Below are 23930 nucleotides of genomic sequence, written 5' to 3' on the forward strand. Positions count from 1 at the left end.
AGCACTTAACAAATAATAATTATAATAACGATGGCATTTATTAAGCGCTTACTATGAGCAGAGCACTGTTCTAAGCGCTGGGGAGGTTACACGGTGATCAGGTTGTCCCACGGGGGGCTCACAGTCTTAATCCCCGTTTTACAGATGAGGTAACCGAGGCACAGAGAAGTGAAGTGACACGCCCAAAGTCACACAGCTGACAATTGGCGGAGCGGGGTTTGAACCCACGACCTCTGACTCCAAAGCCCGGGCTCTTTCCACTGAGACACGCTGCTTAATAAAGATCCTATAAATAAGCATACTTTGTGTTATTTAAAGATTAGGTTTGAGGATTTTCTCCTTAATATGCCAGAGTGGGTGTGGGTAGATTATGCAGTTAGTAAATTTTAAACTCAAGATTAAACTGTGAGACCTATCCTAAAGAATTCCTAAAACGAGGGGACACCCCACAACAAGTCGACCCACTCTGTTGTTTAGTCCTCTCCCAAGCGCTTAGTTCAGTGTCCTGCACACAATATGCACTCCAAAAATTCCGTCGATACATTAGGGCAGCTCAGCTTGTGTGCACCTGCATATATGTTTGTACAGATTTATTACTTTATTTTACCTGTACATATTTACTATTCTATTTATTTTGCTAATGATGTGCATTTATAATAATAATAATAATAATGATGGCATTTATAAGCGCTTACTATGTGCAAAGCACTGTTCTAAGCTTTGCACTTTGTTTATTTAGCTTTAATTCTATTTGTTTTGACGACTTGACACCTGTCCACATGTTTTGTTTTGTTGTCCATCTCCCCCTTCTAAACTGTGAGCCCGTTGTTGGGTAGGGGCCGTCTCTAGATGTTGCCAACTTGTACTTCCCAAGCGCTTAGTACAGTGCTCTGCACACAGTAAGCACTCAATAAATACGATAGAAAGAATGAGTGAATGTCTTGACCCACGGGTAGGTTGTCAGGGCACTTGGAATTTTTTCTCAGTCTGTTATTTTAGAAAGTTCCCTAGTGTTCATGTAAAGCACAGATCTCTGTTGGGGTTTTCCTGAGGGTCCAATCCAATTTGCATATAAATTCGGACAAACCCGTATAGACTCCGAAGTCTATTTTCTGGGACGGTTTTGAAGGTAGCTGCCGGCTTTGAGGTAGTAGTTTCCTGATTTTTTTTTCTCCTCTTTCTTCCTGAAGCACCCACTATTAATTGACCCAGATCTCCGTTCCGGAAGTTATCTGCAGAAAAGGGGGGTCCAAAAGGGAGGGATCCAGATAAAACTTATCAGCGGTACTGAGTGCTTGGGAGTGTATAATAGTGACTGTTCCCTTCCCATAATGAACTTACAATCTAGATACCCCGTGAAAAAGTCAGGGTAGAATATAAAGGGCCACTGGCCCCACCGGCCATGCTCTGCACACAGTAAGCGCTCAATAAATACGATTGATTGAGTAAGGGGCCACAATTTGGGAAATAGTGGCTGATCTCTGGACTCTAAGCTCCTTGTGGGCAGGGAACATGTCTACCAACTCTGTGTACTGTGCTGTTCCAAGCTCTTAGTACACTGCCCTGCACTCAGTAAGCACACAGTAATCAGTCCTGTTGATCAATCAGTAGGAATGATTGGTCAACCAGGTAGAGGGATTGTATAGAAGTTTGGGTAATCTGTTGATTTCCATTTGGAATTGATTTTCACATATTTCCTTTAGCCAGTTTTTTGTTTTTTGTTTGGTGGGAGCTGGGGGTTTCTCCTACCTTGGCGGGGCAGCAGGATTTTTTTAGCTTTCCAATCAGCGGTACTTATTGAGTGCTTACCCCATGCACTCGCTTCCCCTGCTGAAACTCCATGCCCCCACCCTCTGTGGCCTGTTGGTTCGGGAGGACTGTACTCTCCTTTTTCTTTTTTTTTTAATCGTGTTTGTTTCCTGTGTGCCAGCACTGTTCTAAGTGCTGGGATAGAGTTCGATCAAGTTGGACACAGTTTCTGTTTCACATGGGACTCAGTCTTAATCCCCATTTTACAGATCAGTTAATTGAGGCCCAGAGAAGTGCCTTGCCCACAGTCACACAGCAGACAAGTGGCGGAGCTGGGATTAGACGCAGGTCCCTTCCGACTCCCGGGCCGGTGCCGTACCCACCAGGCCACGCGCTGCCACGTTCTGTCGTGTCACCGGGATGAACCTGAAATGGTCTTGGTGATCAGACAGTTCCCGGGTACCCCCCTCTAGGCTGGACAGGTAAACCCAAAGTGAAGTCTCTAAAACCAGGCACTAACGGAGTTAGCGTTTATTTTCGTGTGGACGTGGATCCCCCCCGTATTTGTGGTGGTTTTCCTTAGGCTTGTTGACTCATGGCATTTAGGTAGATTTTTTTCATTCATTCAGTCGTATTTATTGAGCGCTTACTGTGTGCAGAGCACTGTACTAAGCACTTGGGAAGTACAGGTTGGCAACATAGACGGTCCCTACCCAACAACCGGCTCACAGTCTAGAAGGGGGAGACAGACAACAAAACAAACCATGTGGACAGGTGTCAAGTCATCAGAATAAATAGAAATAAAGCTAGATGCACATCATTAACAAAATAAAAGGAATGGTAAATATGTACAAGCAAAATAAATAGAGTAATAAATCTGTACGGACACATATGCATGTGCTGTGGGGAGGGGAAGGAGGTAGGGTGGTGGGGATGGGGAGGAGGAGAGGGAAAAGGGGGCTCAGTCTGGGAAGGCCTGGAGGACAGAGTGACCAGGTTTTGTGAGAGGTACAGTTAACAATGCTGCCTACTGGAAAGGGCACAGGCCTGGGAGTTGGAGGACCTGAGTTCTAATCCCACCTCTGCCATTTCCCTGCTGTGTGACCATGGGCAAGTCGCTTCACTTCTCTGGGCCTCAGTTTGCTCATCTGCAAACTGTGAGCCCCTTGGGGGACACAGTTATCTTGTATCTACCCTTTTAGACTGTGAGCCCACTGTTGGGTAGGGACTGTCCCTATATGTTGCCAACTTGTACTTCCCAAGCGCTTAGTACAGTGCTCTGCACACAGTAAGCGCTCAATAAATACGATTGATTGATTGATTGATCATCATCAATTGTATTGAGCGCTTACTGTGTGCAGAGCACTGTACTAAGCGCTTGGGAAGTACAAGCTGGCAACATGTAGAGACAGTCCCTACAAATACCATAGTAATAACAATATTTTTTTCTTGGAAAAAAATATAATTTATTTCCAGGATTCCTGGGAAACACATAAATGATTAATCTTCATTTCATTCAGTCGTATTCATTGAGCGCTTACTGTGTGCAGAGCACTGTACTGAGCGCTTGGGAAGTACAAGTTGGCAACATATAGAGATGGTCCCTACCCAGCAGCGGGCTCGCAGTCTAGAAGGGGGAGACAGACACCAAAACAAACATATTAACAAAATAAAATAAATAGAATAAATATGTACAAGTAAAATACATAAATAGAGTAATAAATGTGTACAAACATATATATATATGTATATATATATATGTATATATATATATACACACAGGTGCGGGGAGAGGAAGGAGGGGGCTCAGTCTGGGAAGGCCTCCTAACAGTAGGGGGGAAAAAATAAAGCTGTGATGCTTTTGGTTTCCCTACAGGCAGCCAGGAAATTTTGAAGAGTTGAGTAAGAACCCCAAAATCGGGCCATCAGGATTGTGTTCCATTACATGTTTTTCTTAAGGCCGTTGAGACTCTTTTTTTTTTTTTTTATCCCCCCTCTGGCTATTTGGAATCTTCAAAGGTTTCCTGAGCTGTTTCTGGTGTTCTACATTTTTTTTTCCCCTGATTGTTCTTCTTTCCTTTTTCCATAAAGTCAGATATAAGACTGATTGATTGAGTTTACTTTGTATTTTTTGAAGCAGGTGGAAGCGAGGTGGAGGGTACTTCTGTAGTTCAATGTGGAAAGAGTATCATGGCTATGTGATTAGTGGACAGCATTTCGTACATTCATTGCATTTGTTGCAGCTGGTGTTTATAGATGATTTTTCTCCCTGGAGCAGGAAACCTGTACAGGACTTGAGCTGTACAAATAATAAAAATGGTAGCAACAGTGATAACAACTGTGGTATTGGTAAGCCCGACTGTGTGCCAAATGCTGGGGTAGATAAAGGATATAAATTTTATTATAAATAATTTATTCATATTAATGTTTGTCCCATTGACTGTAAACTCATGGGCAGGGAATGTGACTCTGCCAACTCTCTTTTATTATTCATATGTGGTAAGTGCTCAACTACCATTGATTTACTGTTAATAATAATAATAATGATAATAGTATTTGTTAAGCATTTACTATATGCCAAGCACTGTTCTAAGCGCTGGGGTAGATACAAGGTAATCAGGTTGTCCCGTGGGGCTCACAGTCTTAATCCCCATTTTACAGATGAGGTAACTGAGGCCCAAAGAAGTGAAGTGACTTGCCCAAAGTCACACAGCTGATAAGTGGCGGGGCTGTGATTAGAGCCCACAAACTCTGACTCCCAAGCCCGGGCTGTTGCCACTAAGCCACCCTGCTTCGCCCCAGCCCCTGGCTCACATGGGGCTAAACAGTTTTAAACGGGAGGGATAATATCTATTTTCCCCATTTTACAGAGGAGAAAACAGAGGCACAGAGAAGTTACATGACTTTCTCGAAGTCATACAGCCAGCCAGTGCCAGAGCTGGGATTGGAACCCGGTTCTGTGCCCTTTCCTCTAGACCACGTTGTTTAAGAATAGTTCAGGTCGTGAATACTTGCCTTCCCTGCCCAGTTGGTCCCCATCCCTGTTTTTTGAGGAGGAAATAAAATATTATCTGGCCCCTTATATTGGTTATTTTAAGGCGTTAGAAGGAGAAGATTTAGAACAAGGTAAACTCGGAAGAGGAATTTCTTTAAAACCCAGGGTCGGGAGAAAAGGGAGCCGAGTTTACCCTTATTCATCGAGTACCTGTTAAAAGCAGCACTTTTAAAAGCAGAGTGCAGTAGTCGAGGTAAGCGATACATTCTCAAGCACCCTCTTTCCTTCCTTCTCCCCTCATTTTTTATTGTCCTCCTCTCTATTGCTTAACTTGACTCCCTGCAAAATAGCCCCTCCCCTGCTTCCGAATTGTAAAAATCATGCAAAAAGTGGGGCAGTTGCGTTCACCCTTGGAGCGTCTGGAACCTGCTGCCCCGAGTGTTGGTGATTTCTGGAAAAATGCCAGCCAAGTGATTGGCCACATCTCTTTTTGGTCCATTCCGGGCTGGCTGCAATGGCCTCCTTGCCAAATGACCAAGTTTTGCTTTGGTAGAAAATCTGGGAGTACCGCTACCAACTCAGCCATCAACAGGCTGATTTCTTGCCCTTCTCCCTCGGCTCCATCTACTCCCCTTACCTGAAGGGCAACATGGGATTCAGTTTCTTGAGGGAATAATGGTGATCAGCAATGTAGCCGGAGGAGATTCAGGTCACGCGGTAGCTAATCAGAGGTGGACCATTGTAATTGGGTTAACTTGTTCCATTTTTATGGCCTCTATTTTGATATACATTAGAAGTGGTACACATGGCTTCTCTGTGTCCATTTCTGTTTTAGTTACTGAATAACCACTTAATGTAACGTTTGGAATTCTCGGACATGAGTGCAAGTTTTTGACCCTTAACCTTGTATTTTGATTACGGCAAGCTTAAACGGCACTGTGTATTTCCTAGGCAACAGCCGAACAGATTCGCCTCGCTCAAATGATCTACGATAAGAACGACGCAGAGTTTGAAGACAAAGTTAAACAGGTAAATTTTTGCAGAGATCGCACTCTGGTCATCTTGTGCTTTCCTGTTACCGTATCAAATTCTTTCCTCAAAGTGTGGGTGCCGTAAAATGGAAAAAATATAGACAAGCAGTGACAGTAAGTGAAGACCAATGAAAATCACCAACGTCCTCCCTAAACCCCCATATTTAAAATCATGAAACTTAAATAGCACTTTTGGAGTGACACCAGCTATGGCAAATGGTCTCTTCCCCCGGCTTCCTGGCACCAGGCGAGGTGCTGTTCTCCCCCCTTTTCTTTAAAGACAAGAAGTAATCAGGAAAAAAAAATGTTCCGTCTAAAGGGAGTAAGGCAAAATGGGATAGATTTTTCTCCTCAGACTCTTCTCTCAGAATACAGCTTCTTGGCTTTGGTGAGGTCTGATGGGATGTGCTTGGTGTTAATCCCTGGAATGCTTTCCAAAACTTCAGCGATTGAGGTTTTGTTTTAAAGATTAGAAGATTGTACCTGGATCATGGTCATTCTCTCCTCTGCTCTATAGGTTCTGGTCATTCTACTAATTCTTCTACTGTTACTGTTACTACTACTACTACTAATTGTGGTTTTTATATTGTGGTATTTCCCGTGAAGATCTCAGGGTCTCTAGCTTTGGTCAGTTTCAGTTGTCCCTCTGGTTTCCTATCCTCATTCCAAGAAGGCGTGGCCATAGGCCTGGTGGCTGAAGCGCGGCCTCTGTCTTATGGCCCTGGGCTCTTCACTTGGCCCTTTCATACCCTCCCTTCCCAATTCCCCATTATTCACATAGAAAACCGTTTTGTACTCACCCAAGCGCTTAGTTCGGTGCTCTGCACATAGTAAGTACTCAATAAATACCATTAGTTGATTGAATTTCACCTTTCCTCTGGTCCCTGGCTCTTTGGTGAAAATATTCGTTCAGCTTCTGCTTCTTAATTCTTACCTTAGGCTCACTAGGATCTCCCTTTTGAATACCTGAGCACACACATTCATTCATTCAGTCAGTGTCATATTTTTGGAGCGCTAACTGTGTGCAGAGCACTGTACTAAGTGCTTGGAAAGTACAATTCAGTAAAGTACAGTAAAGCGAGATAATCCTCCCCCACTCTGGGTTTACAGTCTAGAAGGGGGGAGACAAACATCAAAACAAATAAACAGGCATCAATATAAATAAATAGAATTACAGATATATACCCATCAAAACAAGAAAACAGGAATTAATATAAATAGACATAGATATTTACATATATGCACAAATACTATGGGGCGGGGAGGGGGGCAGAGCAAAGGGAGCGAGTTGAGGCGATGGGGAGGGGAGGGAGAGCTGAGGACAAGGGGGGCTTAGTCTGGGAAGGCCTCTTGGAAGAGGTGAGCCTTCAGTAGGGCTTTGAAGTGGGGGAGTGTGATTGTTTGTTTGACAGATTTGAGGAGGGAGGGCATTCCAGGCCAGAGGTAGGATGTGGGCCAGGGGTCGACGGCCGGACAGGCGAGAACGAGTCACAGTGAGGAGATTAGCACCGGAGGAGTGTGCGGAGTGTGCGGGCTGGGCTGGAGAAGGAGAGAAGGGCGGTGACGTAGGAGGGGGCAAGGTGATGGAGAGCTTTGAAGCCAAGAGTGAGGAGTTTTTGTTTGATACAGACAACCACTGGAGATTTTTGAGGAGGGGGGTGACATGCCCAGAACGTTTCTGTAGAAAGGTATTCCGGACAGCAGAGTGAAGTATCTCCCTTTGCTCCCTCTCGTCACCAGTTCTTGTTGCCTTTGGACACTTTATTTGGCCGGTTGGGGTGGAGAAGGGGGTGAGGAGCAAGCAGCTTGGTTTTTTTTAATCACCCGGGATAGATGTGATGAAACCTGAACCTCCCCCTGACAAGAGAATTTGGGGGCGAGGGAGATATGGTGGGGCGGGAGCTGACATTTTGGCCATTGTTGCCCTACTTGAAGAAAACGAACCCTACCATTCTCTTGTCCTGACGATAAAGATTGATTGCTTATTATAGAGCGTTTGGAAATTGTAAAGCTCTTCTGAGATTAGTGTAACCTAAATATAAGCCGTTGCTCCTGTTCTGCTTAGCCCACGGGGAAGACGAAATTGAAGAGTTGGAGGTTGGGTGCTACACAGTACGTGATGGCTTTGTTCTCCAGATTGCACTCACCCCCTCCTCAGTGAAAGAACACAGTGGGTCCACCTTCAGCCCCTTGGCTTGTTTCAGCTTGGCCGGGAAATAAGTCTTTGGACGGCTCCTCAAATGACTTCCTGGAAGCCTTGGCATGGTTCTTGGAACTGTGAATTTCCTGAAGGCACTGATTCCTGTATGAATCTTGCTCAGCTGCGGTTACTTTTTTTTTTTTAATCCTGTCCCATCCTTTACCTTGTTCCAACAGCCCCTCCTGTCCCGTCTCCCACCCTCCCCGACAAAATAAAATCCCATATTTAAAAACTGTTATTATTCCTCAGATTTTAAGGTGATCAGGAAATGTGTACATTTCAGGTAGCCTCCACGGCCAATTCCCTCCATCTCCTTTCCCCGTCTAATGTGATCCATGTAATTGTTTACTCGTTGGCTAGAAGAGGTAGGCTTTAATATTGCCAAATGTGCCCGGTTTTGATTTCTAAGTAGAGTTGAGGGTCAGAACTCTCGTAGCTTTCTCAGCTCTGGCTCTGGATTTTTCTCAGCCTGCTTTTAGGTTACACTGCTTGAATCCTCTGGCTGGTCTTTTCCCCCTTTTTTATTTACTCTGTTTTTAAGAAGTTTGTTAAGAGCTTACTATGTGTCGAGCACTGTTCTAAGCAGTGGGGTAGATACAAGTTAATCAGGTGGGACAGAGTCCCTGTCCCACCTGGGGCTCACAGTCCAGTTAGAATGAAGAACAGGTTTTAAATTCTCACTTAACAATTGAGGACTCTGAGGCATAGCGTTCTTAGGCCACACAGCAGGCAACGGGTAGAGCTGGGATTAGAACCCAGGTCCAGTGACTCTTAGGCCTGTGCTCTTTCCACTATGCCAGGAAAATTGGAAGAGAGGCTGCCTTTTCCTCCTCACAATTTGGGACTGCTAATTTAGTCTCTTCCTCTCCTAGAACAAACCTGTTCAGTTTGCCTCCTGGGTCTGGCTGTATAAGAACGTGTGACTTAAAAATTATCCCATGCCTCATCTTCATCCTGAACTGAAAAATAAAACACCCAACCATTCCTCTCCCGTCACCCAAATATCTGGATTGTAGATCCTGTAATTGCCTTATGTCGGTCCAGGAAATGTATAAATTACATCTACTGTGTAGAAGTTTAAATTACATATCGGCAATTTGATTTATATTGATGCCTGTCTCCCTGCCTCTAGACTGCAAGCTCATTGTGGGCAGGGAATGTGTTTATTGTTGTAGTGCTCTCTCCCAAACACTTAGTACAGTGCCCTGCACACAGTAAGCACTCAATAAATACAATTGAGTGAGTGAATGAATGAATGAATGGTGCATGACTCTGGGAATCAGGAGGTTTGGGTTCTTGTCCCAGATGTGCAGGTAGCTGGCTATCGTGAACAGAGACTGTGTGTACCCCCTTCTCCCCCTTCTGCCCCCCATAAAACCTGGCTGCTTGCTCATTGTGTGCCATGCTTGAGGGCACAAATGACACTGCACAAACTATTAGGCCTAAAATTCATTCATTCGTTGTCGTATTTAATAATAATAATAATGATAGCATTCGCAAAGCACTAAGTGCTGGGGAGGTAACAAGGTGATCAGGTTGTCCCACGGGGGGCTCACAGTCTTAATCCCATTTTACAGATGAGGTAACTGGGGCACAGAGAAGTTAAGTGACTTGCCCAAAGGCACACAGCTGACAATTTGCAGAGCTGGGATTTGAACCCCTGACCTCTGACTCCAAAGCCCATGCTCTTTCCACTGAGCCACGCTGCTTCTGGAGCGCTTACTGTCTGCAGAACAGTGTACGGAGCGTTTGGAAAGTACAACTCAGCAACTTCTGCCTCCATTGGGCTTACAGTCTAGAAAATCAATTCCGAAGTCTCCGAACCAAGGCTCATCCGTCATTCCTCATGGGAGATTCCATCAATTGGTTTCTCCCAGAATAACTCCATCTTGGCAAAGGGAGTGGGAGGAGTGGCGTTTTTATCAGCAGCTCCATCTGAACATGTAGCTTTCTACGGCTGCTTGCTTAGGATGCTAATTGTTGTGGTTTTCTCGGAATAGAATCCAACTTTGCTATGTTCTGGGGCAATCACCGCACTGCTCATAGAATTACTGATTGTGTTTTTGGCCCTTTAATTGCAATGTGCATATTGTATTTCAGCTTGGAAAAGGGCATCACCTTGACTGTAGCCTTCGAGTCCATTTCCTCTGGTGGCTTTTTGCATTTTTTTTCATTGTCTTCATCAAGTGCTTACTATCTGACACATGGGGACTTACAGTCCTAACAGGAGGGAGAACAGGTATTGAATCTCCAGTTCATGAAACTGAGGCACAGAGAAGCCACGTGACCCCTCCAAGGTCACATAAATAAGCAGTTGCCCAAGCTGGGATTAGAATCCAGGTCCTCTGGCTCTCAGACCCGGGCTCTTTCCACCAGGCCACGCTGCTTCTCTTGAAATATACTAGAATGGGGGGAGGTTTGGTGGCCACCTCAGGACCCTTAGGACCCTCTCTCTGGTTACTTCAGGGTGGTCTTAAGGATCAAAGCGCATGCTTTGGGAGGAACAAGTCCTCGGGTTTCATCTTTTGAGGTTTAAAGTGCCTACCTGTTTGGGGGCCCCATTTTTAAGTGACAGCAGATTTGCTTCCTTGATTTGTTGGTGTGTTGGTGCCCCTGCCCAACCATAACCTGTACTATAGCATAGTGATTCTGCTGCATTTGGTCCTCAGACGTGAGATTTTAAGCCATTTTAGCTTTAGGAATGTCCAGTCAAGTGTCTTCCGTTGGACTCTCTAGTGCTTCCCTGAGTTTCAGAGGGAATGAGCGTTGGGCTAGGTTTTTGGGCAGCGTGCGGGGAAATCACTGCTCTGTGTAAAGAAAGTAGATTTAGCATTTGGCTGCTTTTCAGGAAATCTTGTCAAAAATGCCGAAAAAGGACTGGAGTTGCCTTTTTAAAATGGTGTGAGATTCCCGCAGAATATGTTTAGGCTTCAAATTTAAACCCTGATTTTAAAAATAGAACTGCGCGAACTCCGTTTCCTCCTTCATTCACCGAAGGCCAAGTTCAGATGCCAGAATGAATCCTGTTCATTTTCTCATACCACCCATTGACCTTCTGGACTGTTTGTATTAAAAATCGCACTCCTGCTTCGTGGAGCTTGTGACACTGAGGCAGTCAAAAAGGGGAAATAAATTTGGTCAGGTTGGCCTCTGTGATTGTCTCTCCTCCCCTCCAACCCCCCCCATCCTTTTTTTTTAAGGGAGTTTGAAGCAAACACTTGTCTTTCACCTGAGGAGGAAGCGAGTCATAGAGACAGTGTCAGTTATATCATGGAAGCTTGGGGCGTATCATTCATTCATTCAGTTGTATTTATTGAACTCTTACCATATGCAGAGCGCTATACTAAGCACTTGGGAGAGTTCACTATAATAATAAACAGACCGATTCCCTGCACACAGCGAGCTTCCAGTCAGGAGGGAGAGACAGAAATTAATATGGATAAATAAATGATAGAAATTACATTACAGATATGGGTAGGGCTGTTCAGTTGAGCACAGAAGGGAGACTCTGGGAGATGAGGAGATAGAGACTTGTTAGCAGAGTTGGGGTGTAGTTCAAGGAGTTAAAACGTCCCTCTGGGAAGAGGTGGGTATTTGGGGAAGGTATAGCCTGGGAGCCGAACTTGTTGGAGGCAGTTAAGAAGAAGAAGCGATGCTGCAGAGCAGTGAAGGGTGATGGTGGAGGAGTTTTGCTTGTTGTGAACAGGGAACGTATCTGCCAATCCTGTTGAACTGTACTCCAAGTGCTCTGCACGTTGCGCTGAATAAATAACATCCTTGATGATGGTGGTGAGGGGAAAGGGCTGAACAAGGCAGAGAAACCAGGGGTTCCTAACTGGGCGTTCCTTGAGGTTCAGTTCTGGGTCCCCTTCTGTTCTCCGTGTACACCCATTCCCTTGGAGAAATGATTCACTCACATGGCTTCCACCACCACCTGTCTGCAGATGATTCACACAGCTTTTTTGTGTAATAAATGGAGGTGATTACGCCGAAAACCCCCGATGGAATTTCTCAAAACTCCACTGCTCTGTGTCTCGGGATGGCATGGCGGGAAGAGTCTGGAAGCCGGTACTAAGTATTCCTTTCTAAGAATATTTTTGTTCTGTAATGTCTCAACAGCTTATGGAGGTGACAGGGAAAAACCAGGACGAGTGTCTAGTGGCCCTCCATGACTGTAATGGTGATGTGAACAGAGCCATCAACATATTGCTGGAAGGGAACTCTGACACGGTAAGAATTCATTCCAAAAACACTCCAGTTTGGAGTGCCAAGTGATCATTTATTGTCTAGCTAATAAGAATAGTATTTGATGCTTCCTGTCCATTGAGGAATGTACTAAGCGCTGAGGTAGATAAAACAGAATCAAGTTGGACACAGTCCTTGTCCTATAAGGGGCTTGCAGTATAAGTAGCAAGGGAGTAGGTTTTAATTCCTGTTGTACAGATGGGGGAAAAAGAGGCACAGAGAGGTCAAGCAACATTCTCGAGCAGGAAAGTGGCAGAGCCAGGATGAGAATCCAAGTCCCCTAACCCATGCCCTCCCAGCGCTTGTTCTTTCTACTAAGCCATGCTAAGCCTCTCCCTCCTGCTCCCCAACCCCACTCCCTCACCTTCTCCTTCCCCAACACAAACACACCTGGGCATATAGCAAGTGTTGTGGGTCAGCCTTGAATAATAGAAAGAGTTGACATAGTGCAGCTTTGTAGACAGCAACCATAGAATCTCGGGGGTCCCCATAACATTTCAGCAGCCGATAAAATAAGAACGGCGTGCCCCCTTTCAAGTCCTAGACTAAGAGCAATCAAGTGTCTAATGCTGTAGAGACTCTGCAGGGGGTGATAATTTTGGGATAATTTTCAGGCAGGCAGAAGGCACACGCTTCCTGGAAGGACTGAATCCCAAGTATCTCAAACAGATGCTGGTCATCCTTACTTTTTAGAGAGCAGATTTAACAGTGTCCCCACACTAGTCCATGAAGTGGCTCGGAAGCCTAACGGTCCAGGAAGCTGACAGAGTAGGTCCTGGGCTTCCGTGTTTAGTGTCTAAGTGCCAGATGTGGTCAGTTTTTTGGCTGTCAAGGCTTTGGGGCTAGTGGCGTTTGTAAAAGGTTCTCGAAGGCAAAACGCTCAGAGGGGTTTGCAGTTTGGTCACAAACAAGCAGAGGAAACTTTGGCCAAATAGGGAAACGGGCGACTTTGACAACTAGATTGACTAATTAGCTGAATAAATTTGACAGTCGGCAATAGATTTTGGTGAGATTCCAGGGAGGGAAATGAGGGAAAAGCCTCCAACTGACTTTTTCAAGGAGGAAAATATGCCGTTGGCTAAATTTCTTTCTGGGAAATCCACTAAATCATCTTAGAAACGGGATCAGTGACAGTCCCGAGGAGGTTTGGTTAACAGGAATTCAACCGTGTATATTTCCCTGGAGTCTTTGAAGTGAAATTCAGGGAGCCCACTGCATTTTGTGGCTCTACGGCACGGGAGGAATAAATCAAATTCAGGGCCGATCTCCACTTGGGGTTTTTACAATAAACCGGGATCAGGACCTACTTGTCCTGATCTTGTCCAGATCTTCCTGTCCTGTCTTGACCTTCAGAGAAGCAGCGTGGCTCAGTGGAAAGAGCCCGGGCTTTGGGTTCAAATCCCGGTTCCGCCAATTGTCAGCTGTGTGACTTTGGGCAAGTCACTTAACTTCTCTGGGCCTCAGTTACCTCATCTGTAAAATGGGGATTAATAACAATAATAATAATGATGGTATTTGTTAAGCGCTTACTATGTGCAAAGCACTGTTCTAAGCGCTGGGAAGGTTACAAGGTGATCAGGTTGTCCCACAGGGGACTCACAGTTTTAATCCCCATTTTACAGATGAGGTAACTGAGGCACAGAGAAGTTAAGTGACTAAGACTGTGAGCCCCCCGTGGGACAACCTGATCACCTTGTAATCTCCCCACTGCTTAGAACATCATCATCATCAATCGTATTTATTGAGTGCTTACTGTGTGCAGAGCACTGTACTAAGCGCTTGGGAAGTACAAATTGGCAACATATAGAGACAGTCCCTACCCAACAGTGGGCTCACAGTCTAAAGGGGGAGACAGAGAACAAAACCAAACATACTAACAGAATAAAATAAATAGAATAGATATGTACAAGTAAAATAAATATATAAATAAATAGAGTAATAAATATGTACAAACATATGCATATATACAGGTGCTGTGGGGAAGGGAAGGAGGTAAGATGGGGGGGATGGAGAGGGGGACGAGGGGGAGAGGAAGGAAGGGGCTCAGTCTGGGAAGGCCTCCTGGAGTAGGTGAGCTCTCAGTAGGGCCTTGAAAGGAACAGTGCTTTCCACATAGTAAGCACTTAATAAATGCTATTATTATTATTATTATTATTATTATTATTATCATTATCATCTGAAGCATCCAGTGTGCAGAGAGCTGTGATGAGTGGGTGCCGGGGTAGAGGTGTGGACGCTGACTGAGATCTGCTTGGTCCCCAGCCCCCAAGGGGCCCACAAGCCAAAGGTGGTGGGGATGGAGCACAGACACAGATTCAAGTCAGTAGGAATGTCCCGATAAGTGCTGATAAATGCAGCGATCCATGAAGTAAAATAGGAAGATGTGACGGTTCACTACTCCCCAGTGAGGGCAGATCCTAGGCTCCTCATTGCTCCGGGCGGAACTGTCTCTGGTATGATGGGCGAGTCTTATTCGCGGTTCTAGGAAATTAGTCAATCAGCAGTATTTACTGAGTGCTTACCATGCACAGAGCACTGTACTCAGCCCTTGGGAGGGAACAGTATAACAGAGTTGGTAGATGCTCTGTATCCGGCTTAGGACACCTCCCTCTTCCTAGCCAACAGGCACCCTTCCCATCCTCAAAGCGTTATTGAAGACACATCTCCTCCAAGAGGCCTTCCCTGACTAACCCCTCATTTCCTCTTCTCCTACTCCCGTCTGCATCACCCTGATTTGCTCCCTTAATTCTCTTACACCTCGCCCAGCCCCATTGCCAGCATCTTGGTAATTTATATATAGTACTGTCTTTCTCCCCCTCTAGACTGTAAGCTAGTGGGCAGGGAATGTGTCTTTCAGCTCTGATATATTGCACTCTCCCAAGAGCAAAGGTGACCTCCTCCCCACCAGCCACATATATGTGGGACGTGGCGTGGCTCTTGGTGGCAGTCAGAGGAAGGGAAGTGTGCCTTGCCTACCTCCCTTTACGTTTCCACCTTATTCTCCCTCCCACCCCCAATAGAGGCCTAGTGATTTTTAGGCCGAGTTGCTAGGTTTCTCACTCTTCTGTTTGGAATAATGAAATTCATTGTGCGCAAGCTAAGCGAAAAGCTATGTATTCCCAGACACAAAGAACTCCAAATTGAAAACCAAAAAGATGGACTATTTTCTCATTCGTTTGGGGGATTATTTGTCCCTCGGGTCATGTTTCTGCTTTTGACTCCATTTTCAATTGAAATGTTGCATTCTGATGGTCACAAGGTCCAAACCCGTGCCTGATGGTCATAAGTCAAAACTCCCTTTTCCCAGTGGTGATGATTGTGCCTCCTGTTCCCTGTGATGGTCAGTTGTTTCCAACTGGTGTGCTGTGGGAACTTCCCCATTTTTGCCCTAGAAATTTTAGGCTCTGCCACCTTTGATTTCAGGGCATGAGCGTGGATCTGCTCAGTCAAGTGAAAGGTGGCACTGGGGCAAAACAGCAAACTTTCTACTCCCAAGGGGACTGAGAGCCAACCCACACCCCTATGATAGGTATTCCTTTTTTCGTTTTTAAGCTTTATTTTTATTTTTTAATGATACTTGTTAAGCACTTACTATGTACCAGTTACTGTATTGAGCGCTGGGGCAGGTATGGGCTAATCAGTCTGGACACAGTCCCATTCCCAGAGGGGGGCTCACAGTCTTAATTCCCATTTTACAGATGAGAGAACTGAGGCCCGGAAAAGCAAAGTGACTTGCCAAGGTCACACAGCAGTCCTGAGACTCCCAGGGCCATGCTCTCTCCACTAGGCCACACTGCTCGTTCATTCAATCGTATTTATTGAGCGCTTATTGTGTGCAGAGCACTGTACTAAGCACTTGGGAAGTACAAATAGCAACATATAGAGACGGTCCTTACCTAACAACGGGCTTACAGTCTAGAAGGGGTCTCACAGTGCTCCTTCTGGTGGCGGTCCCAAGGACACCGTGGAGGGTTTTACATCCACCTGTCAGATCATCATCAGTCGTATTTATTGAGCGCTTACTATGTGCAGAGCACTGTACTAAGATCAGATCAGTAACCTGTAATAGTAGGATTCGTAATAATGGTATTTTTTAAGCCCTTACTGCATGCAGAGCACTGCCTCAGTGTGTACAGATGAGAATTAGACCTGAGCGCTGATGCTTGAAGTGTTCAAAATCTATGATTAGAGGCCGGGGGCGAGGAGAAGGACTGGAGACAAACACACTGGGACACAGTGAAACAGAAATCCTAAAACAGTTTAAGGGACTAGGACCACGTACCCAAAATATAAAAAGTCAGTAGGAAGCTATGGCTAGAGGGGCAGAATCTCTCCTCACGATACAGGGTCCACCGCACCACAGCCACTGTATTCCTCGAGGTCATACAGTAGAACGAATAGTATTAATCCCTAACTATGTGCAAAACACTGTCCTGAACCCTGGGGGGGAAAAGAATACCCAGATGAGAATTAAACAAGGTTCTGGGTTCCCAACCTAAGAATGAGTGAGCCGATAGCAGGTAACGTGAGGGAAGAAGAAAGCACAAATGCACAAGACGGGAAGAGCAGAGTCTTTTTGGCCCCTTGTGATTCAGTGTGACAGGTACAATGTTGTAAAAAGCGAGAAGGCCTCATACTGCCAGAGACCGTTTGCTCTACGGGCCGGAGGGAGGCTTACGTGTGGAACACCCGGTGGCTTTTAGGCCGGTCCGCTTCACTCCCGGACAGCCGGCCCCGGTGCTGTGATGGAGGAGGTTCTGCGTTCGACCTCCTGGAGGGAGGAGCCGGGCAAGGGGCTGACGTGAAGTCCCCGCATTGGGGAGTTGGGCGGCTCTCACCCCTTCCTCAAATTAATTTTTCCCCCTCCTGAAGCAGGCTTGTTTTTCAGATAATATAATAATAATAATAACGATGACATTTATTAAGTGCTTACTCTGTGCAAAGCACTGTTGTAAGCACTGGGAAGGTTACAAGGTGATCAGGTTGTCCTATGGGGGGGCTCACAGTCTTAATCCCCATTTTACAGATGAGGTAACTGAGGCCCAGAGAAGTTAAAAGTCACACAGCTGACAATTGGCGGAGCCGGGATTTTAACCCGTGACCTCTGACTCCAGAGCCCGGGCTCTTTCCACTGAGCCACGCTGCTTAACAAATGGGATTTGTTAAATGCTTACTATGTGTCAAGCACTGTTCTAAGCACTGGGGTCCATTCATTCAATTGTATTTATTGAGTACTTACTGTGCGCAGAGTACCATACTAAGCGCTGATACTAGTAGATCAATTTGGACCCAGTCCCTGTCCCACATGCGTCTTACAGTCTAAGTTGGAGGAAGATTTAATCCTCATTTTGCAGGTGAGGTACCTGAAGCACAGAGAAGTGAAGTGACTCGCCCACGGTCACCCAGCAAGCAGTTGGCAGAGCTGAGATTAGAATTTAGGTCCCATAACTCCCAGGCCTGTGCACTTTTCACTAGACCCTGCTGGTTTTCAAAGGCCTTCACCTCTCCTGGAACCGTGGCCTTCTTTTTATGACGAGCTCTGGGAATCTGTCACGTTGGAAAGAAAGAAGCATTTTAATTACCCAGTTGGCCTTGATAATATGAGCTGCTGAATCGGAGTTCCCTTGCCCACAGGCTCAGTGAAGGATTGGCCTTGGGTGGGTCTTGGGCAAGGACCCAGAGAATCTCCCTAGTCACTGCTTTCTAAACTTAAACTGCTTTGTTTTTTTAAGGGCCAGGGTTTATTATCCCTCTTAGATTAGGCAAAGGAGGGCTGGGGACTTGAGTATCGGGCTGTGAGATTTGAGGGGAGAGCGAATTTGAAGACCATAGTCGAAACCTCTCAAGTACGGGTCCACTTGTTTTGATTTCCCCTGACCTGCTTCACCTATTCCTTATCCTTTGACCAGCAGAATCAGTCAGTGGTGTTTATTGAGCACTTAGTGCAGGGCACTGCACTGAGCGCTCGGGAGAGTACAGCACAGTGGAGTTGGTAGGACATGAGCTTATAGTCTCAAGTCACCTCAGAAGGCAAGGGCCAGTTCTGTAAGGAATTTGGAGTGCCTAGTATAAAAAGCCCAGGGAAGCAGTATGGCTTATATCTACCCTTGCCAGTACTTAGTACAGTACCTGAAACATAGTAAGTGCTTAATAAAGTATTTTTTTTTTAAAAAAAAAGCGATTCGTTTCCGTTCTGCAGAGTGGGTAGCAGAAATCGGAGTTCAGCCTGCTGGGAGCAAAGAGACTTAAGATAAGCAGTGAAAGTTAAGAAATCGTAGCCCACTAACCTCATTAAGCGTTCTTTGTGTCCTCGGAGGCAAACAAGAGTGTGCTGCCTCGGGCGGATTGGTTAGGACGTGTAAATGGAAAGTCCGTGCCTGCAGATCTGGGTAATGCGCAGTCCGATCTTGTAAAGATTGGCCCTTCAAATTTTCTCACATGAAAACTATGCCCTAGCCTGAACCTCAGCCCTCAGTGGACGCTAGCTCATCAGGGTGGAAAAAAATAGCCTGGAGAGTAATTACCAGCACGGTGTCCCCCAGGGCACCAGCTATTTTTAGCGGATGGTGCTGTTTAGCTCAGGATAGAGTCGAGGAGGTGGGTAGCCCAGTCATTTGGAGCGGGCTGGGGATTGGTGGAAGCGTGAGTATGCTCTTATGATGACTCCTTGGGGTGCATTCCTCCCCTTTGACCTCTCCCCCTCAGCTTGGGAGCATAGAGGATGGCACGACATGACCCCGGGTTCCATCTCTTGGGCCATACCGAGCCATCTGCTCGCAGACAGGTCAGCCAAGCAGTGTCGTTAGAACCATAGCCTTGATGGGAAAACGGAGGTGGCATTCGGACGCGTTGTCTGGCGGCTTGAGTGCTGACCTCGGAGTTTTTTTAACCTGGTGCGTCCTCGGGGTTTTTTTTAGTACTGTGCTTTTTCTCGCCAAAAAACATTGTTTGTGGTTGGGAACGTCTCGGCCTAAAACAGAGTTGCTGATCGGAAGCCGCCTGTTGCCAAGTAAAATATCTCTCTGTTAAGCGCTTACTATGTTTCAATGACTGTACTAAGCGCTGGGGTTGATAATCCCAAGCAGATGTAGCATCCCACTTCCTCTCGTGCCAACCAGTCGATCATATTTATTGAGTGCTTATTGTATGCAGAGCACTGAACTAAGCACTTGGGCGAGTGCGGCAGGGTTGGTAGACAGATTCCCTGCCCACAGCAATTATACAGTGCGGAGCCTCGACAGTCAGTGTACCGGCTAATCATCATCATCATCATCAATCGTATTTATTGAGCGCTTACTATGTGCAGAGCACTGTACTAAGTGCTTGGGAAGTACAAATTGGCAACATATAGAGACAGTCCCTACCCAACAGTGGGCTCACAGTCTAAAAGGGGGAATCAGACCGGACGCTTTCCTTGTCCCACATAGGGCTCACAGTCTTAATCCTCATTTTACAGGTGAGGTAACCGAGGCACAGAGAAGCTAAGGCGACTACCCGAGGTCTCACAGCACTCAAGCGGTGGAGCCAGGATTAAAACCCGGGCCTGTGCTCTTTCCACTAGACCACGCTCATTCTCCTGACAAGATCTAAAAAGAAATCCTATCTCCTTGTGGACAGAGAAATTCAGCACACAATTTAAAATAGCCACCCGTTCCCGCTGTGTGCCCCGGCCGCCTGCCACTTTAGCACTTCCCCATCACCTTTGCACTAGGGTGATAGTAGCAATATTCATTAAGCACTTCTTGTGTACTAAATTCTGGGAAATAGTATACAGGTGGCCCACATGCTTCGCTCCTCTAGCGCTAACCTTCTCACTGTGCCTCCATCTCGCCTGTCTCACCGCCGACCCCTGGCCCACATCCTGCCTCTGGTCCGGAATGCCCTCCCTCCCAAATCCGACAGAAAAAGACTCTCCCGCTCTTCAAAGCTTTACTGATCGCACATCTCCTCCAAGAGGCCTTCCCAGACTAAGCCCGACTTTTCCTCATTGCTCCCTTTGCCCCGGCCCCATAGCGCTTATGTATTTATCTGTAATTTTATATATCTGTATTGATGTCTGTCTCCCCTCTCTAGACAGTGAGCTCATTGTGGGCAGGGAATGTTGTATTGTACTTTCCCAAGTGCTTAGTACAGTGCTGTGCACACAGGAAGTGCTTAATTAATACTAATGAATGAATGAATCAATCAATCAGGGAGCCTGAGATACTACTCTCTTCTCCCAAATGGAGAAGTAGAGTTGCCTAGTGGATAGAGCACGGGCTTGGGAGTCAGAAGGACCTAGGTTCTAATCCCAACTCTGCCACTTGTCTGCTGTAATAATAATAATAATAATAATAATAACATTTATTAAGTGCTTACTATGTGCAAAGCACTGTTGTAAGCGCTGGGGAGTTTTGAAGGTGATCAGGTTGTCCCACCTGGGGCTCACAGTCTTAATCCCCATTTTATAGATGAGGTAACTGAGGCCCAGAGAAGTTAAGTGACTTTGCCCAAAGTCACACAGCTGACAAGTGGCGGAGCCAGGATTTGAACCGATGACCTCTGACTCTAAAGCCTGGGCTCTTTTCACTGAGCCACGCTGCTTCCCACGCTGCTGTGACCTTGGGCAAATCACTGAACTTCTGTGCTTCACTACCTCTTCTGTAAAATGGGGATTAAGACTGAGCCCCCTTATGGGACATTGGACTGTGTCCAGCCTGATTGTCTTGTATCTACTCCAGTGCTTAGTGCAGTGCCTGGCGCGTAGGAAGTGCTTAACAAATACCATAAAGAAGTGCACAATGAAAGCCGGAACCAGTGGGAATGAGTACTATAGACACATCTTACCACTTTATGATCATAATTCAACAACTGCTCTCCATTGCGGAATCAGAGCCTCTCAGCCCTTTTTAATTCCAGGATTTCTCCACTTTCCATTAGATTTATGACAACAGGAAAAGCCCAACAAATATCCTGTCTTTCTTCTCCCCTCCTCTCCCTTCCCCCACCCCCCAACACACACACACATACACACACCCCCACACCACCCCCTTATCTTTAAACTCGGCTTCTTCCCCAACGTAATGTAATATAGGGTCCCTTCTCCGGTCAGCGCTCCGCACATAGTAAGCACTTAGTAAATACTATCGATTGGTTGTGCATCAGACCTCAGTCTGAATTCTAATGGCAGCACGTTGCAGTTTCTTCTTCAATTTTCATAACAATTCTCCTCGCCCCGTGGCCAGGACAATCCTGGCATCTTTGTGGCCTTTTTCTGGCTTTGAACCTCTTGGTTCAGTTGCTGCTCTGAAGCAGAGAGCAAATAGGGGCAGAAAAGAGTCAAGAGTCTTTGGAGAGGAATAGTTGAAACGTGACTAAAATAAGGATTTGGGGATACATTGAAACTTGGCTTTATCTACCATTCCTTTCCCAAACTGGTACAGATAGTAGTTATTTAGATGTTATTTTTTAAGGTGAAACCATTTGAAATATTGGTCCTAGGGTTGGATTTATTCCCATCAGGTAAAATCAGTGCCTTAGGCAGAGAATGAAAGGAATCGTCACGACCCACCCGACTCCTCACCACCACTGTTTTCAGAGAAATCTCAACCCCTCCCTTGCAGTGTTCCAGTTTGGGAGACTTCACTCCTAATAATGTAAAGTTTCTCTGCAGAATTGGATAACTTAAGGCATGACTGAGGCCAAAGTACTGTACTTATATATGTGGAAGTAGGCGTCCACCTGGTGTGCTTGCAAAGTCAATTTAGGAGAGCGTTATGTGGTCCAAAAACCTGCAGGATGTTAGAGTTTAGACTGTATATTGTGCCCTCAGAGCTTCATACGGTGCCTACTAATAATAGTTAATAATAATGATTGTGATATTTATTAAGCGCTTAGTGTGTGCCGGGCACTGTACTAAGCGCTGGGGTGGATTCAAGCCAGTTGGGTTGGACAGAATCCCTGTCCTTCGTGGGGCTCACAACCTCAGTTTTACAGATGAGGTAACTGAGGTAACTGACCACTCCGTCATGCTGCTTCTTGTCACGTAGTAAGCACTTGGTGAATACAGTCGAAGAAATAAACGAGGTGGAGGGTGTAAGGGCAGTTGGCATTGTTGTGTGCTGGCCACTGCCCTAATGTGGCCTGCAGATTATGGGGAGGGGAAAGCGAGCCTCTCACAAGGGAAGTGTGATTGAGCTCCTTTTGGGCAGGGATCCTGTCTACCAACTCTGTTGTGTTGCACTCCCTGAAGTGCATAGTACAGTGCTCTGCACACAGTAAGGGCTTGAGGAATACCATTGCTGCTGCCACCGAGGATGATTCACGGTAGGAAGGGCACCGTGGCCTTCAGTCTTTGTAGACCGCAAGCCCTTGCGGGCGGGGGTTGCGTCTTCCAGCTCCGTTGTTCTCGCCTAAGCGCTTCGCCTAGTGTTGTGCATGCAGTTGGCACTCAATAAATAGCATGGACTGATTGACCGGCAGTTGAGCGGGGGTCTTGGAAATGATGCTGGTTCCCAGTCACGCTGAACGACGGCACTTCTGGAAGCTTTTGGCCATTTGGACAGGGTGCCGCCTTTGCCCAGGACTAAAGTCGGGAGGGCCAAAAGTCACTGTCACCAGAGCTGACCTTCCACTCAGCTGTGGCCCCAGGGAGAGGCTGCCGACTCCATCCAGCTCTCACGTGCTCGACGGCGGGTTATCTGTCACGAGAAGCCAGACTAATGCGTCTCCCACTTCATTCCCCCTAGACATCCTGGGAGACGGTGGGAAAGAAGAGGAGTCTAGGCAAAGAAAGCTCAGAGAACAAAGAGAACAGAGAGAAGAGAGGCGACAGAGAGACGAGCCGTGGACGTGGCGGGACCCATCGACGGGGAAGAGGCAGCGGTCGCGCCCGCGAGTGTAAGCGTGGAGCTCTGCTTTTCATACAACCCCCCCCACACACCCACACTCACAAACACACACACACCCTCTCTCTTTGAGTTGATTCTTGAATTCAGAGTAGTCTGATGTTGTAACTTGTAACTTTGCACTGGCTTTGAGTGCACCTGTGTGTGTGTTTGTGTAGCTACCCCGTACTGGGCTTAGAGCCTGTATGTGTGTGCATAGCTCTCCCCCCATCCCCAGCATATATTTTGTGGTTTCAGAGACGAAATTCTTGCATTGAGTTGTGTGGTTTTTTGGTTGGGTTTTTTTGGTGGATTTTTCTGCACTTGCAGACCTCGGTGGTGCTATTCTTGTGTTAGTGCAGACATGAAGACAAGGATATTTTTAGTCCTCCCATTCTTTTTTAAAATCTGGAAGTGGCTCAGGTTTGGTTCCTGAACCCTAAAAAAAGTCAAGGGAAGCTGTAGTTGCCAACTTGTACTTCCCAAGCGCTTAGTACAGTGCTCTGCACACAGTAAGCGCTCAATAACTACGATTGATTGTAGTTTTAAATACAAATCTAGACTAATCACTATCAAGGTGCTTTTAGGTGCCCACGCTGAGAGGGTGATGGGGGTGATGACTCCCCACAGTTTTCTGAGCGTAGACTGCTTGATGTACTCATCCCAGTCCCCCGACCATACCTGACAGTTTCCTGTTTGGATTAAAAAGATCCAAAATGATGGCTTTCTGACTTTTAAAGCCTGTTTCTTCCCAGTATTTTTTCATGGTATTGAAACGCTTACCGTGTGTCAAACACTGTTCTACATGCTGAGGTAGGTTACAGGCAATTAGGTTGGACATAGTT

General features: G+C 46.2%; 1 protein-coding gene across 8 annotated transcripts in view; it reads left to right on the forward strand.

Moving 5' to 3' along the window:
• UBAP2 (ubiquitin associated protein 2) overlaps nt 1-23930 on the forward strand; it is a 120225-nt gene that overhangs the window by 36290 nt on the left and 60005 nt on the right. For all 8 annotated transcript variants that reach the window (XM_038743518.1, XM_038743524.1, XM_038743517.1 and 5 more), the window contains exons 3-5: nt 5696-5773; nt 12095-12205; nt 22948-23098. In XM_038743518.1, the coding sequence (XP_038599446.1) occupies nt 5696-5773; nt 12095-12205; nt 22948-23098 (340 nt within the window). The remainder of the gene's footprint in view (nt 1-5695; nt 5774-12094; nt 12206-22947; nt 23099-23930) is intronic.

The sequence above is a fragment of the Tachyglossus aculeatus genome, chromosome 3 (assembly GCF_015852505.1).
Source record: "Tachyglossus aculeatus isolate mTacAcu1 chromosome 3, mTacAcu1.pri, whole genome shotgun sequence".
NCBI lineage: Eukaryota > Metazoa > Chordata > Mammalia > Monotremata > Tachyglossidae > Tachyglossus > Tachyglossus aculeatus.